Consider the following 21070-nt stretch of genomic DNA (forward strand, 5'->3'; position numbering starts at 1 on the left):
CTAAACTCCTATTTTAGAGGAACATGCCAAGCACAAAGATCTACAGGGTTGGGGGTGACAAGGAGTTACTGTCCAGTGAAGGGACTTGTTGACCTATTACACAAGAAGAGTCACCATTCTCTTGGCCAATTAATAGAGTAATGGTTTACGTCATGGAATTCCTGGTAGTCAAAAGCAGGTTCTTCCCAGAAAGCAAACAGAAAATACGAAATGTTAAGAGCCTGCTTCACTCCAGGTTCAGGAGACTCCAGGTTCTCTTCTTGGAGGTTCCCAGAAATGAGAGGCATGCCAAAGCATGACAGTCCCACACAGAGATGACCTGCAACGGCATGTCTTTCTTCTAGGTCTGACACTGTACATGCAGGCCACCCCATCTCTGTGGCCTTCCCTGTCCTCAGAACTCTCCATCATCCACACCCGCTCACCTGTGACTTTCTCGGCAGCCCAGTACTTCCCTATGGTCTCAAGCACCCAGGCTTCATCACGATCCACAATCAGATATGCACTTTGGAAGCTGTGGCAGGAGTTTGCATCTTCATAGTAATTCCCACCTTGTCCATGTTCTTCCAACAAGGAGACAATGACATCTAAGGCTTCTTTAGCTGTTTCCCCTCTTTCTAAACCAAGCCTGCAGGAAGGAAACCAGAACCATACTTCAGTCATTTCATACCACAGGATTGTTACTAGAGTAACCAAAGACTGGGCAAGGCCGAGTTATGAAGCATGCCAACATGTGTAAACATGTTAAGTCTGCAGAACAATAAGCAAACTGATTAACTGCACTGTATCTCAGAATACACTTCTCACATGTTTGCTTAAAAAACCATATGGGGTGGCCAGGTGCAGTGGTTCATGCCTATAATCCTAGCACTTTGGGAGTGGCAGGATTGCTTGAGCTCAGGAGTTCAAGTCCAGCCTGGGCAACATAGCAAGACCTCTTCCTCAAAAAAAATTTTTTTTAATTAGCCAGGCATGGCGGGACACACTGGCAGTCTCAGCTATTTGGAAGGCTGAGGTGGTACGATCGCTTAAGCCAAGCAGGTCGAGGCTGCAGTGAGTCATGATCATGCCACCACACTCCAGTCTGGGCATCAGAGTGAGACCCTGTCTCAAAAAAAAAAAAAAAAAAGAAAGAAAGAAAGAAAGAAAGAAAGAAAGAAAAAATCATAGGGGTTTCTGTCTTTGGTCATTTCCCTTCAACATAGGAGAGTCAGGAACCCAGTGTCTTCTCCCTCTGGGAAGGCACCTGTGTGTCTTCCCCTCTTCTGACTGTGTCTCGCACAGAGCTGGCCAGCTCAGCTCTAGCCCTTACAAAACCACCTCTCTGTGGCATGTACTCCCTCCTGACTCTAACCTGGGCAAAAGGAAATCAAGGCCAAGTCTGGCCTTGATCTCTATTATTCTACACCAGGTATTTTGCTTACTTATTAAAAGTGTTCAAATGCCAGACATTATCCTGTGTCCAGAGAGGACATTGTCCTGTCTCTGTCTCAGAGACCTTATTAGGAATGGGCAGCTGGTTGGGACATAATCAGCCTTTTCTACACATTTCTCCTCCTGCCTATTAGCCTACGTCTATTGGTATGGCTTACAGCTTCAGTCATCAAAAGAATATGTATTCCCTTTGAAGTGAGACATCCATCTCCCCCTAGCCTTTCCAATTAATAAACCCTTTAAAGAGGGCACTGATATGGTTTGGCTGTGTCCCCACCCAAATCTCAAATTACATCTCCCAGAATTCTCACTTGTTGTGGGAGGGACCCAAAAGGAGGTAACTGAATCAGGGGGTCCGGTCTTTCCTGTGCTATTCTCGTGATAGTGAATAAGACTCACAAGATCTGATGGGTTTATCAGGGGCTCCCGCTTTTGCTTCTTCCTCATTTTCTCTTGCACAGTACTGCCCTCTGTGTGACCTTGGGCAGGTTATATATTTTGAACTTCAGTTTTATGTCATCTATAAAATGAACGCCCACATCATTTAGTTGTTGTAAGAGTAGGTTTATGAGATAACATCCATGAAAATACGCAGTGCTAGTGCTTGTGACCAGGAAAGTGGTCAGTACATTTCTGGAGGTAGAACACTGTGGCAGAGAAACATATGACTCAGAGATAAATGGACCCAGCTTCTAGCTATGGCTCTGCTACTCACTGGCATTAAGATCTTAAGTAATGTGACCTTTCCAAACCTTGATTTTTCTCATCTGCAGATTGAAAACAACACTACCTCCCTCTCTGGCTGTTATGAAAGAGGATGGTACATGCCATGTACTCAGGAAGTGTCCATTGATTCATCTGTTCATTCAAATTATAATTCAGGTGGCAGGAACACAGGAGTCTTAGAACCTGGGCAATGGTTCTACTACAATGGTGGTACAAGCCCATTCTTGGTGAATTTTCAACTTGAGAAGTAAAAACTATTCAAATTTATCTAATTTGATGCTTCCTAAAGGGATATTTCACTGTGCTGCCAGGGAGAAGAAAAGCTAATACAACTAATCTATAGGCTGATTAGTATAACAGGCTTATGTTTATAGTCAAATAATTACATGACAATTCATTTGACATTTCTCATTTTAAGCTTATGTAGCAAGACTCGGTTACAAGGCAGTGATTTACAAAGCTGAACCCTAAAACCTTAGGAGAGGGATAAAAGAATAAACCCACTAGAAGATTGAATTCAGCTGACTTTTCCTTTGGTCAATGTCATCTTCTCCAAAGAGAAGGAACAGAAGCAGGCACTCATCTTATCTTGAGGCTCCGGAACAAACAAAGGTGCTGTGAGTGCCTCTCAGAATCCCACGTTGTGCACACTCGAAGGCCTCCTTCCTCCCTTCCACAGGTCCCTGGTAGCCCCCTGGTCACAATGCCTCACACAGACATTCCAGGCAGAATCCTGCTCCCAGGGCCTTTGCAGGGCCCCAACTTGCCCGTGCAAACATGTGCTAGGAGCATGTGAATACACAGCCAGCTGTAACAGCCCTGTCTTCGGAGCTTGTGACTTATCTTTTTTGATTTCTAGTGTACTCTTCTGATGTTCTGCCTGTTTGCATTCCACACTGAGGCCCTACACTTGCACTTGCCCTCCCATGCTGACTTTGATGTCCTATGGCAGAGTTGGCAACGGGACCTCAGCACTATCCACAGACCTAATTCTGATTTCACCCTCCTATCCCTTGTGCCAGGACCATGGGTCAGAGATACCCCTTTATCCCACCTGATTATTCCCACCTGGTCTTCCTACCATGCCATGAGGACAGGGCCAACTGCTCCATAGTACATGGGCCGTGAATAACACCAGGGTTACACCCTTGCCCTCTGCAACTGAGAAATGCAGATGAATCCCATGTCACTGGGTGCAGAAGAGATGCCAGAGAGACCTGGGGCCGCAAGTCACACGGCATCCAGAGGCCTATGTTAAAGCCATTCCCAACAGTCTCACCTCCTACATGGGGCAGATTCATGTGATTCCAGAAGAGGGCAGTGCTCTCTGGCCCCATGCCTAATTTGACTTTGGCTGCTACCCCTCTGCCTGGGCAGGACCAGGACAGGGAAGGGGAAGAAACTCAATGGGCCAAGGTTAGAGTCCCACTGTAACATCTATCTTCTGTGCAGTTCGAATTCTTCCAAAGTGTGTGCTTTGTCCAGCTTGTTCTGGGCCTGGAAATTAGATGCTCCTGAATTCAATTCCTAGTTTTATAGGAAAATCTTTCCTTGGGAGCCCATGACCTTCTCACAGGTATGTCAAGCTCACCCTGCCCGTTCCTGAAAAGTTAACACATCTCACTGAGAAAGATGGGTCACACCTGTACTTCTCCTGCTTAAAGCCCCTTTGTTTAGAAACTCTGCTTATCTTTTCAACATTTGTGCCTCCATGGATTAGGAGACCCCTGTCCTTTTCTATCTCAAATCAGGTAAAACTAGATTTGCCATGGATATATAATCACTGACTTGGGAAAAGTAATAAAAATAGGCAACACAGCCCCCTTAGAAAGGTGGGCCTGGTATTCTTATAGGACTCAGGTGCAAATAATCTTCCCTCCTCCCCACAATCAAGCAGTCTGCCAGGCCCTTCTGAGGTCAGGACCTTTTGGAAATTGGAAATTCCCAGCCTTCAGCCAGAGGGCTAGAAGCAGGAAGGTAATGCTATGAAGTGATTGCTTGTCCCCCTGGTTTCCCCAAAAATTCATATGTTAAGCCTCATCCCCAGTGTGATGGTATGGTACAAGGGGCCTTTGGGAGGTGATGAGGTCATGAGGGGTGGAGGCACCATGATGTGATTAGTGCCCTTAAAAGAAGAGACACCAGAACGTGTCCTCTTTCTCTGTTCTCTGCCATGTGAGGATACGGGGGAAGATGGCCGTCTGCAAACCAGCAAGCAGGCTCTCCCCAGACACTGGGTCTTCCGGTGCCTTGATCTCAGATTTCCCAGTCTCTAGGAATGTGAAAAATAAATTTTTGTAGTTTAAACCCCCTAGGCTATGGTATGTTTGTTATAGCAGCCCAAATGGACTAAGACGAGTGATAACACAGGTGATGGATGTGAAGGTGATCCAGGGAAAGAGCGTGTGAAACTTTTTGACTTATCTCCATCTCTCAGTGTCCCGAAATTCCTGCGTCATTGACAGGTGAAGTAAAATGTGCTCCACTACATAGAGGAGTGGCCTCTCTGAGATTAGCAGGCCCTGGGATCCCTGGCTTAGCCACCTTCTAGCTCTGGGGCCTTGGGCAACTCCTTCAACCCTCCTAAGCTCCAGTGTCCTCACCTCTCAAAGGGAGGAGACCTACTTCATTGGGTTACTGTGAGAGTTAAATGAAATAATATGTGCAAAGCATGTCTTACTACAGTGTTCAGGAAATAGTAACTCTGATTACACAGGTTCCTCCCGCCTACAAATGGTGACTGAACCTCCTTTTAAATCACCTGAGTCCTCACATTACCAACAACCTAAAGACAAACTATAGACCTTTCCAAATTTTCACACTGGCCTTTTGCCAAGGACTTTTGTGATTTTTAACATGCTGAAGGTCTGATGGAATGTGTCCAGAATTATAAGATGTTCTGAAATATTGGAATTGACTAGGTTTTAGTGCCATTGTTAAACACAAATGGGAGTAGCAAAAGTCAGCATGCAGGAAAAAAAAGAATAAAGTAGTTATGCAAAGGGAAGAAGAGGCAAGAAACACTGAAAGAATGCAGCAATCTGCTGGAGCCAGCTGCTACCAGCTTGGAGAGCAGATGGTTAAATTTTAGGGATTTTGAGCCAGTTCTGAAACTGTTGGTAGCTTGAAACCCCTCACGGTGGGAGTATTTACACCATGGAAATTGAAAAAGGACTCAAACAGCGCTGCCCCTTCCCTCCACCAGGCTGGTTATTAAACATTTACCAGCATACTTCTGACAAAGAGGTTCCAAACGCTTCATAGTTCTCATCCATGTTGAGGCCCAGAGGTATTATCATGTCTGACAGACCTTGGATTATAAGTGGCACCCTAGGCCAGGAGCGGTGGCTCACACCTGTAATCCTAGCACTTTGGGAGGCTGAGGCAGGCGGATCACGAGGTCAGGAGATCAAGACCATCCTGGATAACATGGTGAAATCCTGTCTCTACTAAAAATACAAAAAATTAGCCGGGCATGGTGGCGGGTGCCTGTAGTCCCAGCTACTCGGGAGGTTGAAGCAGGAGAATGGCGTGAACCCAGGAGGCGGAGGTTGCAGTGAGCCGAGATGGTGCCGCTGCACTCCAGCCTGGGTGACAGAGCAAGACTCCATCTAAAAAAAGAAAAGAAAGGGCACCCTAACATCCAGAAAGTAATTTCCCCTTTCTTTCCTTCGCTCTTTTTTTTTTTTGAGACAGGATCTTGTTCTGTGACCCAGGCTGGAGTGCAGTGGCATGATCTCAGCTCACTGCAGCCTCCCCACCTGGGTTCAAGCAAACCTCCCACCTCAGCCTCCCAAGTAGCTGGGACCACAGGCGTGGGCCACCATACTGGGTTAATTTTGTATATTTTGTAGATACAGAGTTTTACCATGTTGCCCAGGCTGGTCTTTAACTCCTGGGCTCAAGCAATCCTCCTGCCTCGGCCTCCCAGAGTGCTAAGATTATGGGGCATAACCCACCACATCAGGCCCTTTTTTCCTTCTTTCAGACAGGGTCTCGATCTGTTACCCAGGCTTGAGTGCAGTAGTGCAATCATGGTTCACTGCAGCCCTGACCTCCTGGACTCAGCAATCTTCCTGCCTCAGTCTCTCAAGTAGTTGGGACTACAAGCATGCAACAGTGCAACCAGCTACATTTTGCATTTGTTTTGTAGAAACAGGCTTTTGCCATGTTGCCCAGGCTGGTCTTGAACTCCTGGGCTCAAGTGATCCTCATGACTCGCCTCCTAAAGTGGTGATAGCAGTGGTGGCCCATCTGGAGGAGCCACTGTGAAGATGCTGGCTGCAACAGGGAGGCAGGGCCTGGGTTGCGTGCTTTGCGAGGCTGATGGGAGCCCCACCCCCTACCAAGTTGGCAGGGTGGGAGCCCCATGCTCCCAGGCACAGCTGCAGCTGCTCTGGACCTGGGCATCCCTGCACTCTCAGGAGCCCAGGAAGCCCTTGCCCCTACAGGCTTGGAAGTATCTGCTTCCTGCTCCCTGACCTCTTCCCACTTCCTAGCACCTGCTCCAGTGCAGAGCAAAGTTGTGGCTGAGCCCAGGTGCTATTGCAACCTGGATGGGTGTGCACATGCTTAGGGTGGTGCTGACACACCAGCCCCCTGCCGCCTCGGGCTTCTCCAGACTTTGGGCATCAATGAGCACAGGAGGGAGGCTGGGAGGGCTGAGGGCAGCTCAGTGTGGGCCTGCCAGTGCCCCCCAAGATGAAAAACCTGGACATCATGGATGGCATGTTGATGGCAGGAGGCAGACAGTTTCCTGGGCAGAAAGGAGCAGGTCCCCAGTGAAACCCCACCTTCAAGCCAGGAATGGCCGGAAGCCCGGAGGCTGGTCTGCTAGTTCCGGGTGGAGTACGCAGCCCAGAGTGAGAACTTATGGTGCTTTTTCCAGGCTTGCCCATGACCCAATCAGCACACACTTCCTCCCTTCTGAGCCCATAAAAACCCCAGACTCAGTCAGACTCCCACAGACGTTAGGACTACCAGCTGCAGGAAGGAGCTACCAAGTTTGGGCCTCCTTGACTCGTTGGGATGACCTGCCTGCAGAAGGGAGCTACCCACTACAGGTCTCCTCTCTGCTGAGAGCTGGATACTCGTCAGGATGATCTGCCTGCAGAATGGAGCTACCCACTTTGGTTCTCCTGAGAGCTGTTCTGTCACTCAATGAAGGTCCTCACCACCTTGCTCACTCTCCAGCTGTCCATGTATCTCACTCTTCCTGAACCAGGACAAGAGCTTGGGACCCGCCAAATGGCGGGACTGAAAGAGCTATAACACAAACAGTGCTGAAGCACACCCCCAGCCCCCACCATTCGCAAAATTGCAGGTGATGAAAAGGAGAGAAGAGCTGCAGCCCTTTGGGGAGTCCAGACCTAGGGGCTCCCTGAGCCAGGACTGTGACACTCTCTTTGGGGCTCTGCAGTTCCTGGCATTTCCAAGCTTCCAGGCACCATGTTTCTTGGTGACTGCAGTGGAAGCCATTTGCAGTACGCCTGGTCCAGCTGCAGCCTCGCACAGAGCTAATGCCTGTGCCAACGCCTAGAGCTGCCCATCCCGCCACAGCTGGCACACCTGGCTGTGTGCAGTGGCTGGACCCCATGCTTGCTCACACACCCCTTTCCTCTCTGCGCCTGGCTTGTGCTTGGAAGGCATGGGATCCAGGCCAGTAGCGTGAGCTGAGTACAGTGTGCAGGGCCAAGTGGTGGAACAAGCCCAGCAGCCCGACCAAAACTCAGGCAAAGGTGCCACCAGCCACAGAGGTTTCCGGCTGGAAAAGCAACACCGTAAGGATCGTGTGACACTGGGATTACAGGCATGAGCCACTGCACCTGGCCAAATTCCCACTTTTATGTTAGCTTCTATTGGCTACTCATTACTTGGAACCAACTTCATGAAACATGCAAAAATGTGTACGTGTCTTTATATGCCTCTACCTCAGGAGAAAGGGACTAGTGGTCAGAGAACAGTGAATCAAAAATAACAGATGAAGCTTAGCTTTCAGATAAATGTCACTGAAAACGCATTATAAAAACAATATTGCCTAATGCTTACATTCCCACAAGCCTCTAGGAAACATACACAAATTATACCTTTATCTTAAAATCAGTGCCTATTACATTGCTACTGTCATTCCCTTATGTCTCTTTGAACTGAGGTTGGATTTCACATGCTGCTGGAAAGTGCAAAGTACCAGGATAAGTATAGGGGCAACTACTGTATTCATTGAATAATCAACCACAGTCTAGCAGGCCCTTGAAAGAGCATGTGAAATGGATATAGCCTGCTCTCATAGAAGCTGTCCAGGGAGGAACTGGCACTAGACACAGAGTGCAAGCAAGGCCAGAGAAAGTAGTGGTTCCTCACACAGCAATACCTAGGGAGGCACTGAGCCCCAAATTAAGAGAATGCAACCAACTGATAGAAAGTTTCCTGTGGAGCAGCGGTTCTCACCGTAACCATGCATCAGCACCAGCTGGAGAACTTGTTAAAACAGGTTGCTGGCCCCTGGGTGTGAAGTAGGGACCGACAATTTACATTTCTAGCAAGTTCCCAGGCGATGCTTGTTCACCAGCCATACTTTGAGAACCACTACTCTAGAACCTGCCACTCAAACTGTGGTTTTTCGACTTGTAGTATCAATATCATCTGGAGCTTCTTAAAAATTAATACCAGAATTAAATCATTAAAAAGGAAATCTGGGGTGGGATGTGGTGGTCCACACCTGTAATGCCAGCACTCTGAGAGGCTGAGGCAGGCGGATCACTTGAGGTCAGAAGTTCGAGACCAGCCTGGTCAACATGGTGAAACCCTGTCCCTACTAAAAATACAAAAATTAGCTGGGTGTGGTGGCATACACCTGTAATCCCATCTACTCAGGAGGCTGAGGCAGGAGAATCGCTTGAACCTGGGAGGTGAAGGTTGCAATCAGCCGAGATCATACCACTGCACTCCTAGGAAACAGAGCAAGACTTGTCTAAAAAAAACAAAAGAGAGAGAGAGAGAATGCTGGGTAATGAGCATGAGTTACTTTTAGGATTTGGTTGGTATGAAATGACCCTTCAAAATCTGGCTATGCTTGGCTGAACTGATCATAGCTGCTTTAAAGATGAACTCAAAAGATCCACTTAAGGTGCAGATGCCTGTGACTCCATCCCCACCCTGAAGAACCTACCAGTGCTCTTCACACCCTTTTTATTGCAATAGCTGGACATGGCTAGCCCAAGATGGAGTTAATGTTATATGGTGAAGGTTAAACTCTCACCCTGTCATCTACTCCTGACCTTGCTAATTATCACAATGCCAAGTCTGTGACAAACATATCTTCTGTGTCTACCTCCCTCAGCCTTGCAGCTTCAGGTCAAATGAACCTGCCCCTCAAAGCATTCCCAAATATGACCAGTCTGTGATAATCTGTGAACATCCCGCAGTGTTTGCTGAAGGCCACACCCTGGAATTCTGTGCCATTCACGTGGCATCAAATCTCAGATCACTTTGAGTTACCTCTCTCCTACTATCTTCTTATATTATTCTTAAAATTTCCATTGCTCAATTTTCTTCTTCCTGCAACCAGACTAAAATCCCTTTGAAGCTTTGAGCTGCTTCATGTACCCACAGAATCTAGAACAAAGTAGATATTCAGTAAACTCCTGTTGCTTTATTGGTTGATAATCTTAAAAAGATATATCAGGTGCTCTGAAGAAAGGCAAAAAATCCTCTTCCACTGTCCCTTAGAAATCAACTGTTAAAATGGTAATTTTGCCTGTTCTATAAGTCTCATACTGCAAATACAGTAAAAAATACTGGAGAGCTGTCAAAACATAAGCTAAAAAAAAAAAAAACTTCTTGTTATTCTATACATTTCATTTTGCTAATCAAGAGAAAACTAGCTATATATAACTGGTTTTTAAAAACTGGCTTTTTCTGCCTTTTCCCCAGCTCAGGGAAGCTGCTCCTCCTGAGTTTATAAGAATGAGGAACAGTAAGGAAAGGTAAGGAAGGCAGGAAGTCACTGTGCTACCAAAAGGGTGTCCCTTGCAGACCTCTCCATCAGGTGGCAGAGGAGTGAGTTCCCGAGACCACTGTCTAAATGTGCCATTTCCCCCTACAAAACCAAAATCCAACCCCATTCCTTTTTCTAGGATGTTAGCTTTGGGAGTTCTTCAGAAGTCATCCAATCTAGACCTCATATTGAAAAAATGAGGAAACTGTGGCTCAGAGAGGTGATGTAACTTGGTACATCCACACTGAAAGCCAAGAACTCCAGATCCCAGCCCAATCTTCTTTCAACTGTCATGATTTTATTTCATTTCACTATTTCAGGGACAAAAAAAGGCATTTCAGAATGTTGCTTTGTTCCAGCCTACCTTCTACTTTAGTCATTCATTCAAAATTCAGTTATTGATCACTCATTACAGGCCAGGCACACAGTTCCCAGTGCTTATGACACAGCAGTGTACAGACAAAGATCCCTGCCCTATCCAGCTCGCACAGCAGGTTCCTTCTGCTGTGTAGTGGCTGGGAGAGGGGAAAAAGGAAGAAAAAACAACTGAGACATAGAGAGGAAAGGAGGGAAGTGATCTCTGTTCTATTTTTCTTTTCTAGTTTATGATTTTTCATATTTTATATATATATTATATATTTCAAGTACTATAAAATCCACCCATTTAAACTATACAGTTCAGTGGTTTTTAGTACACTCAGAAAGTTGTGCAGCCATCACCACAATCTAAGGTTTAGAACATTTTCAACACCCGCAAAAGAAAGCTCATGCCCATTAGGAATCACTCCCCATTCTCTCACCCACACCCAAACCCCAGGCAACCACTAATCTAACTTCCTGCCTCTATGGATTTGCCTATTCTGTATATTTCATATAAATAGAATCACAATATGTGACCTTTTGTGTCTGGCTTCTCTCTCAGTATAATGTTTTCAAGATCATTATGCTTTAGTATGTAACTATACTTGATTCTTTTGTTTGTTTTTGATGGAGACTCGTTGTTGTCACCTCAGCTGGAGTGCAATGACATGATCTCGGCTCACTGCAACCTCCGTCTTCCAGGTTCCAGCAATTCTCCTGTCTCAGCCTCCTGAGTAGCTGGGATTATAGGCGCCTAGCACCACGTTCGGCTAATTTTTGTATTTTTCGTAGAGACGGGGTTTCACCATGTTGGCCAGGCTGGTCTCGAACTCCTGACCTCAGGTGATCCACCTGCCTCAGCCTCCCAAAGTGCTGGGATTACAGGCATGAGCCACCATGCCCAGCCACTTGATTTTTTTTTTATTGTTAAGTAATATTCCATTGTAATCCACTCATTTATCTCATCATCTTAAAGTTTCTATCAAAAGGCACACATCATCTTTGGAAGGATTATGTTAAAAAATGCAAGGTTTAGGGAGAAATAAATCCTGTCCCCATTTCCAACCTTTTCTAGGAAGTTGTTTCAAAGAATCACCGTGCAGTACCTGACCAGATCCATCCCCAGCAAGGCTTCTATCTCGGCAGCTGGCTCTCTGGTGTTGATGGCTTCATTGGCTATGCACACTCCATGTTCATTGGCTCCCATTTCTGCTCCCCAGAGCCAGGCGGGTCTGCTTATCATTATGGCATGGGTCCTCGGAACTTGGTCGATTGAAATGTAAGTGCACTGAAAAACAAACATAGGAAAGAAAGCGCCATCACCTGTCAGGTACCACCTCATTTCTTCCTGGGTACTTATACTGAACCATCATATTAGTTACAAACAGAGCCAAAAAATAAAAGGCCTTGGGAATACCCTGATTTTTAAGTCTTCACAACGTAGCTCAAAAGTCTCCATGGTGAGTTTCAGTCTGTGTGGCTCATGCCAATCTATTCCTGGTGCTCACGTAATAGGGCAATCATCTTGAACCAGGTATTCAGCCAATCATCATCCTGAACATCCTAAGCCTGACCATTTCAACAGGCACAGGCGGCTGCCAGCATTCACCAATATTGAACACAGCAATTTACGAGCCCTACCTTCAAAAGAAACTTCACCTAGAAGCCTAAGATAGAAAGCAGGTAAAAGGGAAGATCTTTGCCTAAAGAAAGCAGAACTCTGAGTCCCCCTGCAAGGACCCTTTGGGTTTCCTGGAACACAGTTTGATAACCTACATGGTTGCTCTAGTGGTAGAAAACAGAAAAGGATAATAACATTTGCATTTAACTACTGCATAACACTGTGGGATTTCCCGCCTGTCCCATTTGATCCTCACACTAAGACAGTGAGGTGGACACAGAAGGAAACGGTCCCATGGAGGTGCATCTCCAGCTGCTGTCAGAACTGCAGAACACACAACTTAGTGGTGTATCTTACCTTCTCCAGGCTGCAGTGGCTTTACCTGGAAAATGAGGGAGCTAATTTGAGTCAAACTATTTCTTCCCAACTATTTTTAACCTCAGAACACCTTCTTCACACGAACTCTTACACAGAATCATAAGCACAATAAAATCAGTCAAAGTATGTCCAGGCAAAGGGAGGAAGAGGCCCGGGACCAGGATGTGGGTAACCCTCAGAGTCTCGCCCTCCTGTGCTTCCCTTTCTCCTCCCCACATTGTGACCCACGGCAGAGGAACCTGCAACTAGCTTCTCCATGGGGGCCTCCTGACTCTGACATTCTACGAGCCTATGACACACCCTTTGTGTGGTGGACGCTGTATTGAATTCAAGTCTCTAAGTTACACAGTGCTCTGGAGCTCTCAAGGGAGAATTTTATCAGCTGCAGGAGTCATTTACATTTTAAGCAGGGCAGTTGAAAGCAACAGCAGCCTTAGATCTTTCTTTTTTTATCTCAAGACCCAGCTATATTGACTGAATGCAGCCCACAAAGCTATTCTGTATTGATTTACCATAATCGCTAAACCTCAGGTAAGAGCTGAAACCCGTGTGACACACACACTCATTGGTCAGGTGACTTTGGGTCTGCACAATTCATGTTAAGGTGTTGCTCTGCACTGGGATAATGTCATTTTACTTGATAAATATTTGCAAACTGAAAGCTAATTATATCCAGAGTTTTTCAAGAGACTCTTGAATTTTTCATGGCAAACTGACAATAAAATATACTCAAGATTTTTCCCCTATGCAGTTCCCAAAAGTTATTTATTTAAAAAAAAAATGATTCTTGTAGAGCACGAAGCTGGCCAGAGCAGTAATCGAACTCTGCTCCTCTGTGCTCTTCTAAATGGAATTGACGTTTACATCTTAACATTGCACTCTATGTCAAAAAGTAGTCCAGGCATTGACCAACACTTTCCAAAACCCCTGTCCGCACTGAGTGCCAGTGGCAACTTTTGTCTTGAAAACAATGAGTAAATAGGAAAAGAATCTCAGCTTCTTAAGCACAGATTTATTATACAGGTTTTTAAAAGGGCAGAAAAAAAGTAAAAATTAGGAAATGGTTTGTCTTCAAATTCATTTTTACACACTCATTTCCATTTCCCCAATTATTTACAGAACACCAACTACATGCAAAGCATTTTGTGCTAAATGCTGCAAGCAGAAAATCAGTGAGGAGGCCCAGGCCCTGTCCTTTTGGCTGGGGAGGAAGGCAAAGGCGTGCACACAAATTCCTACGAGCCCAGGCCAGCTTCAGTGTCTCCAAGGCCTGCCTGCTTCATTCCTGAAGCATCGTGCCACTGCCTCCTGCTTTGGCCTTCTGATCCACCCAGCCCGGCTCTGCTTTTCCTCTTTGCCGTTCCATTCCATTTATCCCCTTCTGAAATACTATAGAACTGATGGACTTATTACATGTACTGTTTATGTATACTATCTCCCCCAGCTAGAGTGTAAGCCCCAAGAGGGAAGGGGGATATCTTTGTTATTTAGTTCACTGACATACCCCAAGTCTGGTATATATCAGGCATCAATAAGCCTTTTGTTGGATCGGTGGCTGAATGGATGGCTGGAGAAATTACAAAGCTCTAAGGGAGCACAGAAGGTAAAAGTCCAAAGAAATGAGGAAACACATCCGCATGGTCCGCTAGAGGCTGTATCACGTGGGAGAAATCTGGGTTGACCTTAAAAAATGGGCCAGCCATCAAGGTACTCCAGACACAGCTAAGGGCTTAAGAGAGGAAGGGGCATGTGAAGGGTCTCTATGGTCCAGAGAGGTCCCTGCTGTGCCATGTGGGGGAGCTGCCATGATGTCATTAAGGCACAGAACTACAAGGGCTTAATACGGATTGCCTGATTAAAAAAATGTTGACAATTGAATCAAAAAGACCAGATGGTCTTTGTAGGAGTTCAAAATATATGCAGCCAACTTGATGTTTTTCAGGCCAAACTCGGAATGGTGAGGAAGGAAGGGGATCCCTAAGTAGCCAGATGGGCCCAATCAGCCCTCCTAAGCACCAGACCGAAAGCCAGGCAGCCAGATCCCTTCACAGGCCCCGAGCCTGGAACACATGCCCCTTGCTGCATCTTTGTCATGGGCCACAGAACACGGGCCTCATAAGGGCTCTTCTATGACAGCCATTCACACCTGCTCCATTATGTTTTAAATCTGGCTAATCACAACCAGGTGGGGTTGGGGAGGGGTAAACACACTTATCTCATGTAGATAGACTGGCTACTTAAAATCCCACTTTGGGAGCAGATCTCACAAAATCAGGAACACTTACACAAAATTTAATTAGCTCAACTTGGTAAAGTCAGCCATCTAGAACATGAACTCCACAGCCACTTTTAAATATAAAATCCACCCACCTTTACAACTGCCACATTATTAATGAGCCAGAGAAGTGGGATTTGAGGAAGCAAAAGAGGTTTCTCTAGGTACAAATATCCAAAAAGCACCTGACATCTTCTTTCAGTGTGGCAAAAACAATTTAGTTCCCCAAGTCAAAATTCCTAGCTTAATTTCTATTAGAAAAGAAAAAGAAAAAAGGAAAGTGTTCACCACTTAAAAGATGGATCTTTACAGAGACGGTGCTGGTCTCACCTTTGGTTATTAAAGTGAACTGTGGAAAGAGATGAGCAATTGGTCTTTCTGCCCCATGGCCACTCCCACCCAGCCTTTCATAAAATAAATCTGTCAGCTAGTGTGACTTCTGGGTGCCCAAGTCACATAACAATATAAGAATGCCCAGAGCTGGAGTGTGGGCAAGCATTCTTCTAAATGTCAGCACTGCCCAGTGCTAATCAGGGGGTTTCCAAGGATCCGCCTGTCCTGAGCTTGCCACTCTCTCAGGGACCACCTGCCAGGTTAGGTTGGAGGATAGAAAACATGAGCCTCGAAAAGAACCTAGAGCCAAAGACAAAAACAATTCCGCAGAGCAAGCCCTTCATTATTTTGTGAGATTACGTCGAAAATGAAAAGAAAGATCAGCTTCATGCCATCACTTCACCCCATCCACATTCCAGCACACACTATTTCTGGATATGACCCAGTGAAAGGGGAAACAGAGACACTCACACAATAGACGTTTCAATTAATGAAACACAACCATTGTGCCTTTCGTACTGTACTCAAGATGGTGAACACAACCCTGGCACCACCAGCAAAAACCATTGTGAGATGAGTTGATGAGTCAGCTAAACTTCTTACGGTGGGAGAAGATGGCAAAGAAAATGGGATGCTTTGGAGAGATGTTTTTAGCTTTTAAAACTTTGTAGCTCTAAAGAAGCATTGATAATTATCACTGAGGGTTTTTTATTTATTTTAAATTATATATGTGTGTGTGTGTATGTGTGTATTTTGTTTGTTTGTTTTAGAGATGGAGTCTTACTATGTTGCCTAGGCTGTCCTCCCAACACCTGGGCTCAAGCGATCCTCCCCTCTTAGCCTCCCAAGTAGCTGGGACTAGAGGTGTGTGCCACCATGCCCTCCATGTTTGTTTTTATTTTATTTTTTTACCCCAGTGTCTTGCCTGCTATTTGACTGGCTTTAGGAAATGTATTCTTAAGGTTCATATAAGTTTAAATAAAGACAAAAGAAGGTGCTGAGATCAGAGGGCAACATCCTCAACCACACTTTAGAAGAACTGTTTTTTATTTCACTGAAGCATAAGATCTTTGGGGAGGAACAATGCAAAGGTCTGAGATCAGAAATGCATCTGGGAAAGGGGACATTATGGAAGGAAGCCCTCTGCTAAGCCATGTTCTCTTGGAAGTGAGGGAGACACTTCTGACTCCATACAAGACTGGGGACTCCTGATTCTGGAGCTGACTAGAAGAAAACAAAAAAAGAAAGAAAGGAAGAAAGAAAGAAAGTGGGGGGAGGGAGGGAGGAGGGAGGGAAGGAAGAAAGGAAGGAAAGGAAGGAAGGAAGGGAGGGAGGGAGGGAGGAAATCTGTCCAGTGGTCATGGAGCTTTGCTCAGCTCTCTCTGATTCCAGAATGACTTGTACTTTCCTATTGTAAGAAATAACTTTCAGAATTAAAATTCAGCTCCCCCGACTCCCGCAACATACACACACCCCACACATCACAAATATAGCCTCCATCTGGACAATTTTACTAACAATGCTACCAGCCATCATTAACTGGTAATTTTCTATTCTTCTTGTAAATATTTTCAATGATAAAGAAAGGGGAAATAATCTACCAAAAGCCTCCCCCAAATCATGAAAGTTATATAAACTCATTGACGACAGTGAATCCATACGGTATTTCATGTAGTGGAAAACAGACAAAAATTTAAGCTAATTTGAAAAAAAAATGAGGAAATGATAAAGACTTTAAGAAAGGAAATAATGGAGACAATATTTATTACCAAAGAAAGACTCTTTTAAAAAATGTTATGTGTCAAATCTAACTTTGTTATCAAGAATTCTGTCTCCGTAAATTCTGGTATAATTAGCCTCTTGGACACCAAGTATAAGTAACGTAAACCTTAGCCAAAGTCCACTGTTTTTCTGGAAAAGTAGTCTAATGTTGGATCCATTTTTTTCCTAAATAGAAGGTTCAACCATGTAAGAATGGACCTGTACCATCCATGAGCATGCATGCATACACACACACACATCCACACACACACACATCCACACACCATAATCCAGGAAGTTATTCCTCTGCTTCCTCAACATGCCTACCTAGAGGGAGGGCAGGATTTGGGGTAAAGTTGAGATGAGTTCTCTGATGCATCCTCAGACAGGATACCTATTTATCAATAGGTATTATAAATATTGATACCTATTTATCCATCCTACTCTGCAACCAAAAGAGATGTTGTTAAAAGCCCTGAATACACAAGGGAAATACTAAAGAATATAAAATTGGGATGTTCCAATTGCAAACTGCAGCTGAAAGAAAAAATCCAGTGTAATTTTGGAAACTGAGGAACTCTGTGCTGGAGGATCTTATTTCTTACTCTTCTAGTCTTAAGTACAGTGAACTTGACATATGGAGATGATGGCTGGATGGGACTGACTGACAAGAAGATGGAGAGTGGCTAAGTGGACAAGTTGAAGGGAGAACCGCCTGGAAAGGGGGATCAGTTGGCAGGTGGGTGAGTGGATGAATGAGGAGTCCACACGACTTTTTCCACGGTTTTTGCATGTGTCCAGAGGTTGCCCTAGAAACCTCATACTTGAGAGTGTTGAGGTCCCAGGAAATCATTTTCTGAGAATATAACCACCTAGTATATAATTAGTTTCATATAATTATTAAACACTGTAATTATTAAATAATATAATTATTTACATATAATTAAATTATATAATTATTAAATAATATAATTATGTATATGTAGTTAAATTATATAATTATTAAATAATTATTTATATATAATTAAATTATTATATAATAAATTATATAATAGAGGGTTATATTCTCAGAAAATGATTTCCTGGGACCTCAACACTCAAGTATGAGGTTTCTAGGGAAACCTCAGGACACATGTTTAAAATGTCATGAAATGGGCCAGGCATGGTGGCTCACGCCTGTAATCCCAACACTTTGGGAAGCCAAGGTGGGTGGATCACTTGAGCTCAGGAGTTTTGAGACCAGCCTGGCCAACATGATGAAACTCTGTCTCTACCAAAAATACGAAAATTAGCCTGCTATGGTGGCACATGCCTATAATCCCAGCTACTTGGGAGGCTGAGGCAGGAGAATTGCTTGAACCCAGGAGGCAGAGGTTGCAGTGAGCTGAGATCATGCCACTGCACTCCAGCCTGGGTGACAGAGTGAGACTGTCTCAAACATAAAATAAAATAAAATAAAATAAAATAAAATGTCATGAAATGGCTGAGGAATAGATGGGTTTTTATGAAAAGTTCTTACTCTTCATAGTTTAAAAAAGTCTGTATTTTAATAGTTGCTTGTATAAAAGTTACATGATAGTAATTGTGGCTCCTAGACCTAAATATGGAAAGAACCCATCATTCTGTACTTGGTACAAGTATAGGAGATGGAGACAGATGTAACTGTAAGGGAACTAAAGGGGTAAGAGTAAGTTTGAAAAGCAGATTCAGTAGTATGTGATGTGCCAAAGATAGTTTTGGAACTGAGACCCGGAGTCACAGCAATTCTCAACATTAGTCAATTCTTTAAAAAAAAAAAAAAAAAAATCCTTCTTCACAATGTTCTCCTTAAAGCTTTACAAAGTGCTTTCGTGCATCAGCTCACGTGTGTCTCACTAAAGCCTGTAATGCAGGCAGAGGGGGTATTATGATCTCTATCTGGCAAATAAAGAAACTGAGTTTCAGAGAGGCTCAAAGGCCCAAGACACTATAAAGGGAGAGGCAAAACACGAACCTAGGACCCCTCTCTCCTGGGCCAGAACTCATCCTCCTAGTTTCAGGTGGTTGTAAATTTCAATTGACGTGCATAGAGGAGTATCAGGCTAAAGGGAGGAGTGGATATTGGTGTTGAGGCCTGGAAGGATAAACAGGAGTCTACCAAGTAGATGAGAGGAGGGGAGAAGAAGGATCTTCTCAGCAAAGGACAGAAAGAGCAAAAGCACAGAAAAATGCAAGTGTGTTATTTGTTCAAGAAAAGGCAAGCAGTTCAGTGTAGCTGGGGCCTAGAGTACAAGCTGAGAGGGCAGAGCTAACAATGAGAATAGAAAAGTAAGCAGGAAATTGTATAACCCTTACAGAGGTCAATTCTTATAAAAGCTTTACCCTATGACCCAATGATGCTACATTTGGAAGTACATCCAATGGCTGTATCTACACATGCACAAAATGACTTATGTACAAGGTTCTCCACAGCTGCACTTTCTAGACTAGCAAAATACTAGAAGGAGTCCAAGCATCTACCAATAGAGCACTAATTAAATGAACTATGGTACATCTCCACAATGGATTACTATGTAGCTGTAAGAAAAAAATAAGGACAATCTCTATAGAAAAATCTTTAGAAAATGTTAAGTGAAAATAGGAAAGTGCAGATCTTTTCTGTAAGTTCAAAGTTATATATTAAAAAATCATGTTTAATAGTAGCGTGCATAATGTGCTGCATTCACACAAAACAATAGAAAATAAGGCCTGATATTCAGTTTTTTTGGATTTGCATAAAATACTGGAAGGATATGCATGAAATTAATAAGAGTTATACAGGATGGAGACAAGGGAGGAAGACTTCTTACTGTGAACCTTTTAAATATCATTCAATCTTTGAACCACATAAATATATGATTACCTACTCAAAATGAAAAATTACATTTTAAAATGTCTTTAGCCAAATGAGTTAAAAACTTATGTCTACACAAAAGACTGCACACAAATATTTATAGCAGCTATGTTCATAACTGCCAAACTTTGGAATCAACTAAGATGTCCTTCAGTGGGTGAATGGATAAATAACCTGGTATATCCAGAAAATGGAATATTGTTCAGCGATAAAAAGAAATGTGTCATCAAGCTTGGAAAAGACAGGAAGAAACCTTAAATGAACATTACTAAGTTTAAAAAAGCCAATCTGAAAAGGCTACACACTGAATGATTCCAACTATGTGACATTTTAGGAAAGGCAAAAGTATGGACACAATAGGATCAGTGATTTCTGGGGGCTAGGGTGGGTGGGTGAATAGGTGGAGCACAGAACCTCTAGGGTAGTAAAAGTATTCTCTATGATACTACAATGGCTTGTCATTATACATATAGGTATACCCACAGGATATCCAACACAGAGTATAAACTATGAACTTTAGTTAATAATACTGTATCAGGCCGGGCTCGGTGGCTCACATCCATAATCCCAGCACTTTGGGAGGCCGAGGCGGGTGGATCACTTGAGGTCAGGAGTTCAAGACAGCCTGGCCAACATGATGAAACCCCGTTTCTACTAAAAATACAAAAATTAGCCAGGCATGATGGTGGGCACCTGTAATCCCAGCTACTTGGGAGGCTGAAGGAAGAGCATCGCTTGAACCCGGGAGGTGGAGGTTGCAGTGAGCCGAGATTGTGCAACTGCACTCTAGCCTGGGCAACAAAGCTAGACTCTGTCTCAAAAAACAAAATATATATATATATATATATATATATATATATATATATATATATACTGTGTCAATATTGGCTCATCAGTTGTAGCGAATGTACCACATTGATGCCAGACGTTACTAGCAGGGGAAACTAGAGGGCAGGGTAAGGGGCTGTTTGGGAACTCTCTGTGCCTTCTGTTCATTTCTCTGTAAACATAAAACTGCTCTAAAAATAGTCTATCAATTTAAAATAGAAAAGAATGAAAGAGAATAAAAGAAAGGAAAAGTGAGCAGGGTGCCAGTTGGGAAGAGTTCTGAATGGCATACAAATCAGCTTGGACTCTCATCCTGTAAACAAAACGAAACACTTTTCAGCAAGGGAGTGATAGAGCTATCTATGTTCTGGGAAGAAAATTCTGGTAACCCTGTAGGGAGAAGAACCCAGGAGAAAGAGACCCAGGGACAAATGAGAAGATTGTAGCAGAAAAGAGATGGACTCAGTCTGAACGAGTCAGGGGCAG

At 44.1% G+C, this 21070-nt stretch overlaps 1 protein-coding gene across 6 annotated transcripts in view; it reads right to left on the bottom strand.

Moving 5' to 3' along the window:
- The window catches only part of SCRN1 (secernin 1), a 69012-nt gene that overhangs the window by 23424 nt on the left and 24518 nt on the right, over positions 1-21070 (bottom strand). For all 6 annotated transcript variants that reach the window (XM_003833371.6, XM_003833370.5, XM_063605664.1 and 3 more), the window contains 2 exons: positions 11623-11804; positions 426-628 (listed from right to left, as the gene is read on the bottom strand). In XM_003833371.6, coding sequence (XP_003833419.2) covers positions 426-628; positions 11623-11804 — 385 coding nt within the window. The remainder of the gene's footprint in view (positions 1-425; positions 629-11622; positions 11805-21070) is intronic.

The sequence above is a fragment of the Pan paniscus genome, chromosome 6 (assembly GCF_029289425.2).
Source record: "Pan paniscus chromosome 6, NHGRI_mPanPan1-v2.0_pri, whole genome shotgun sequence".
Classification (NCBI taxonomy): Eukaryota; Metazoa; Chordata; class Mammalia; order Primates; family Hominidae; genus Pan; species Pan paniscus.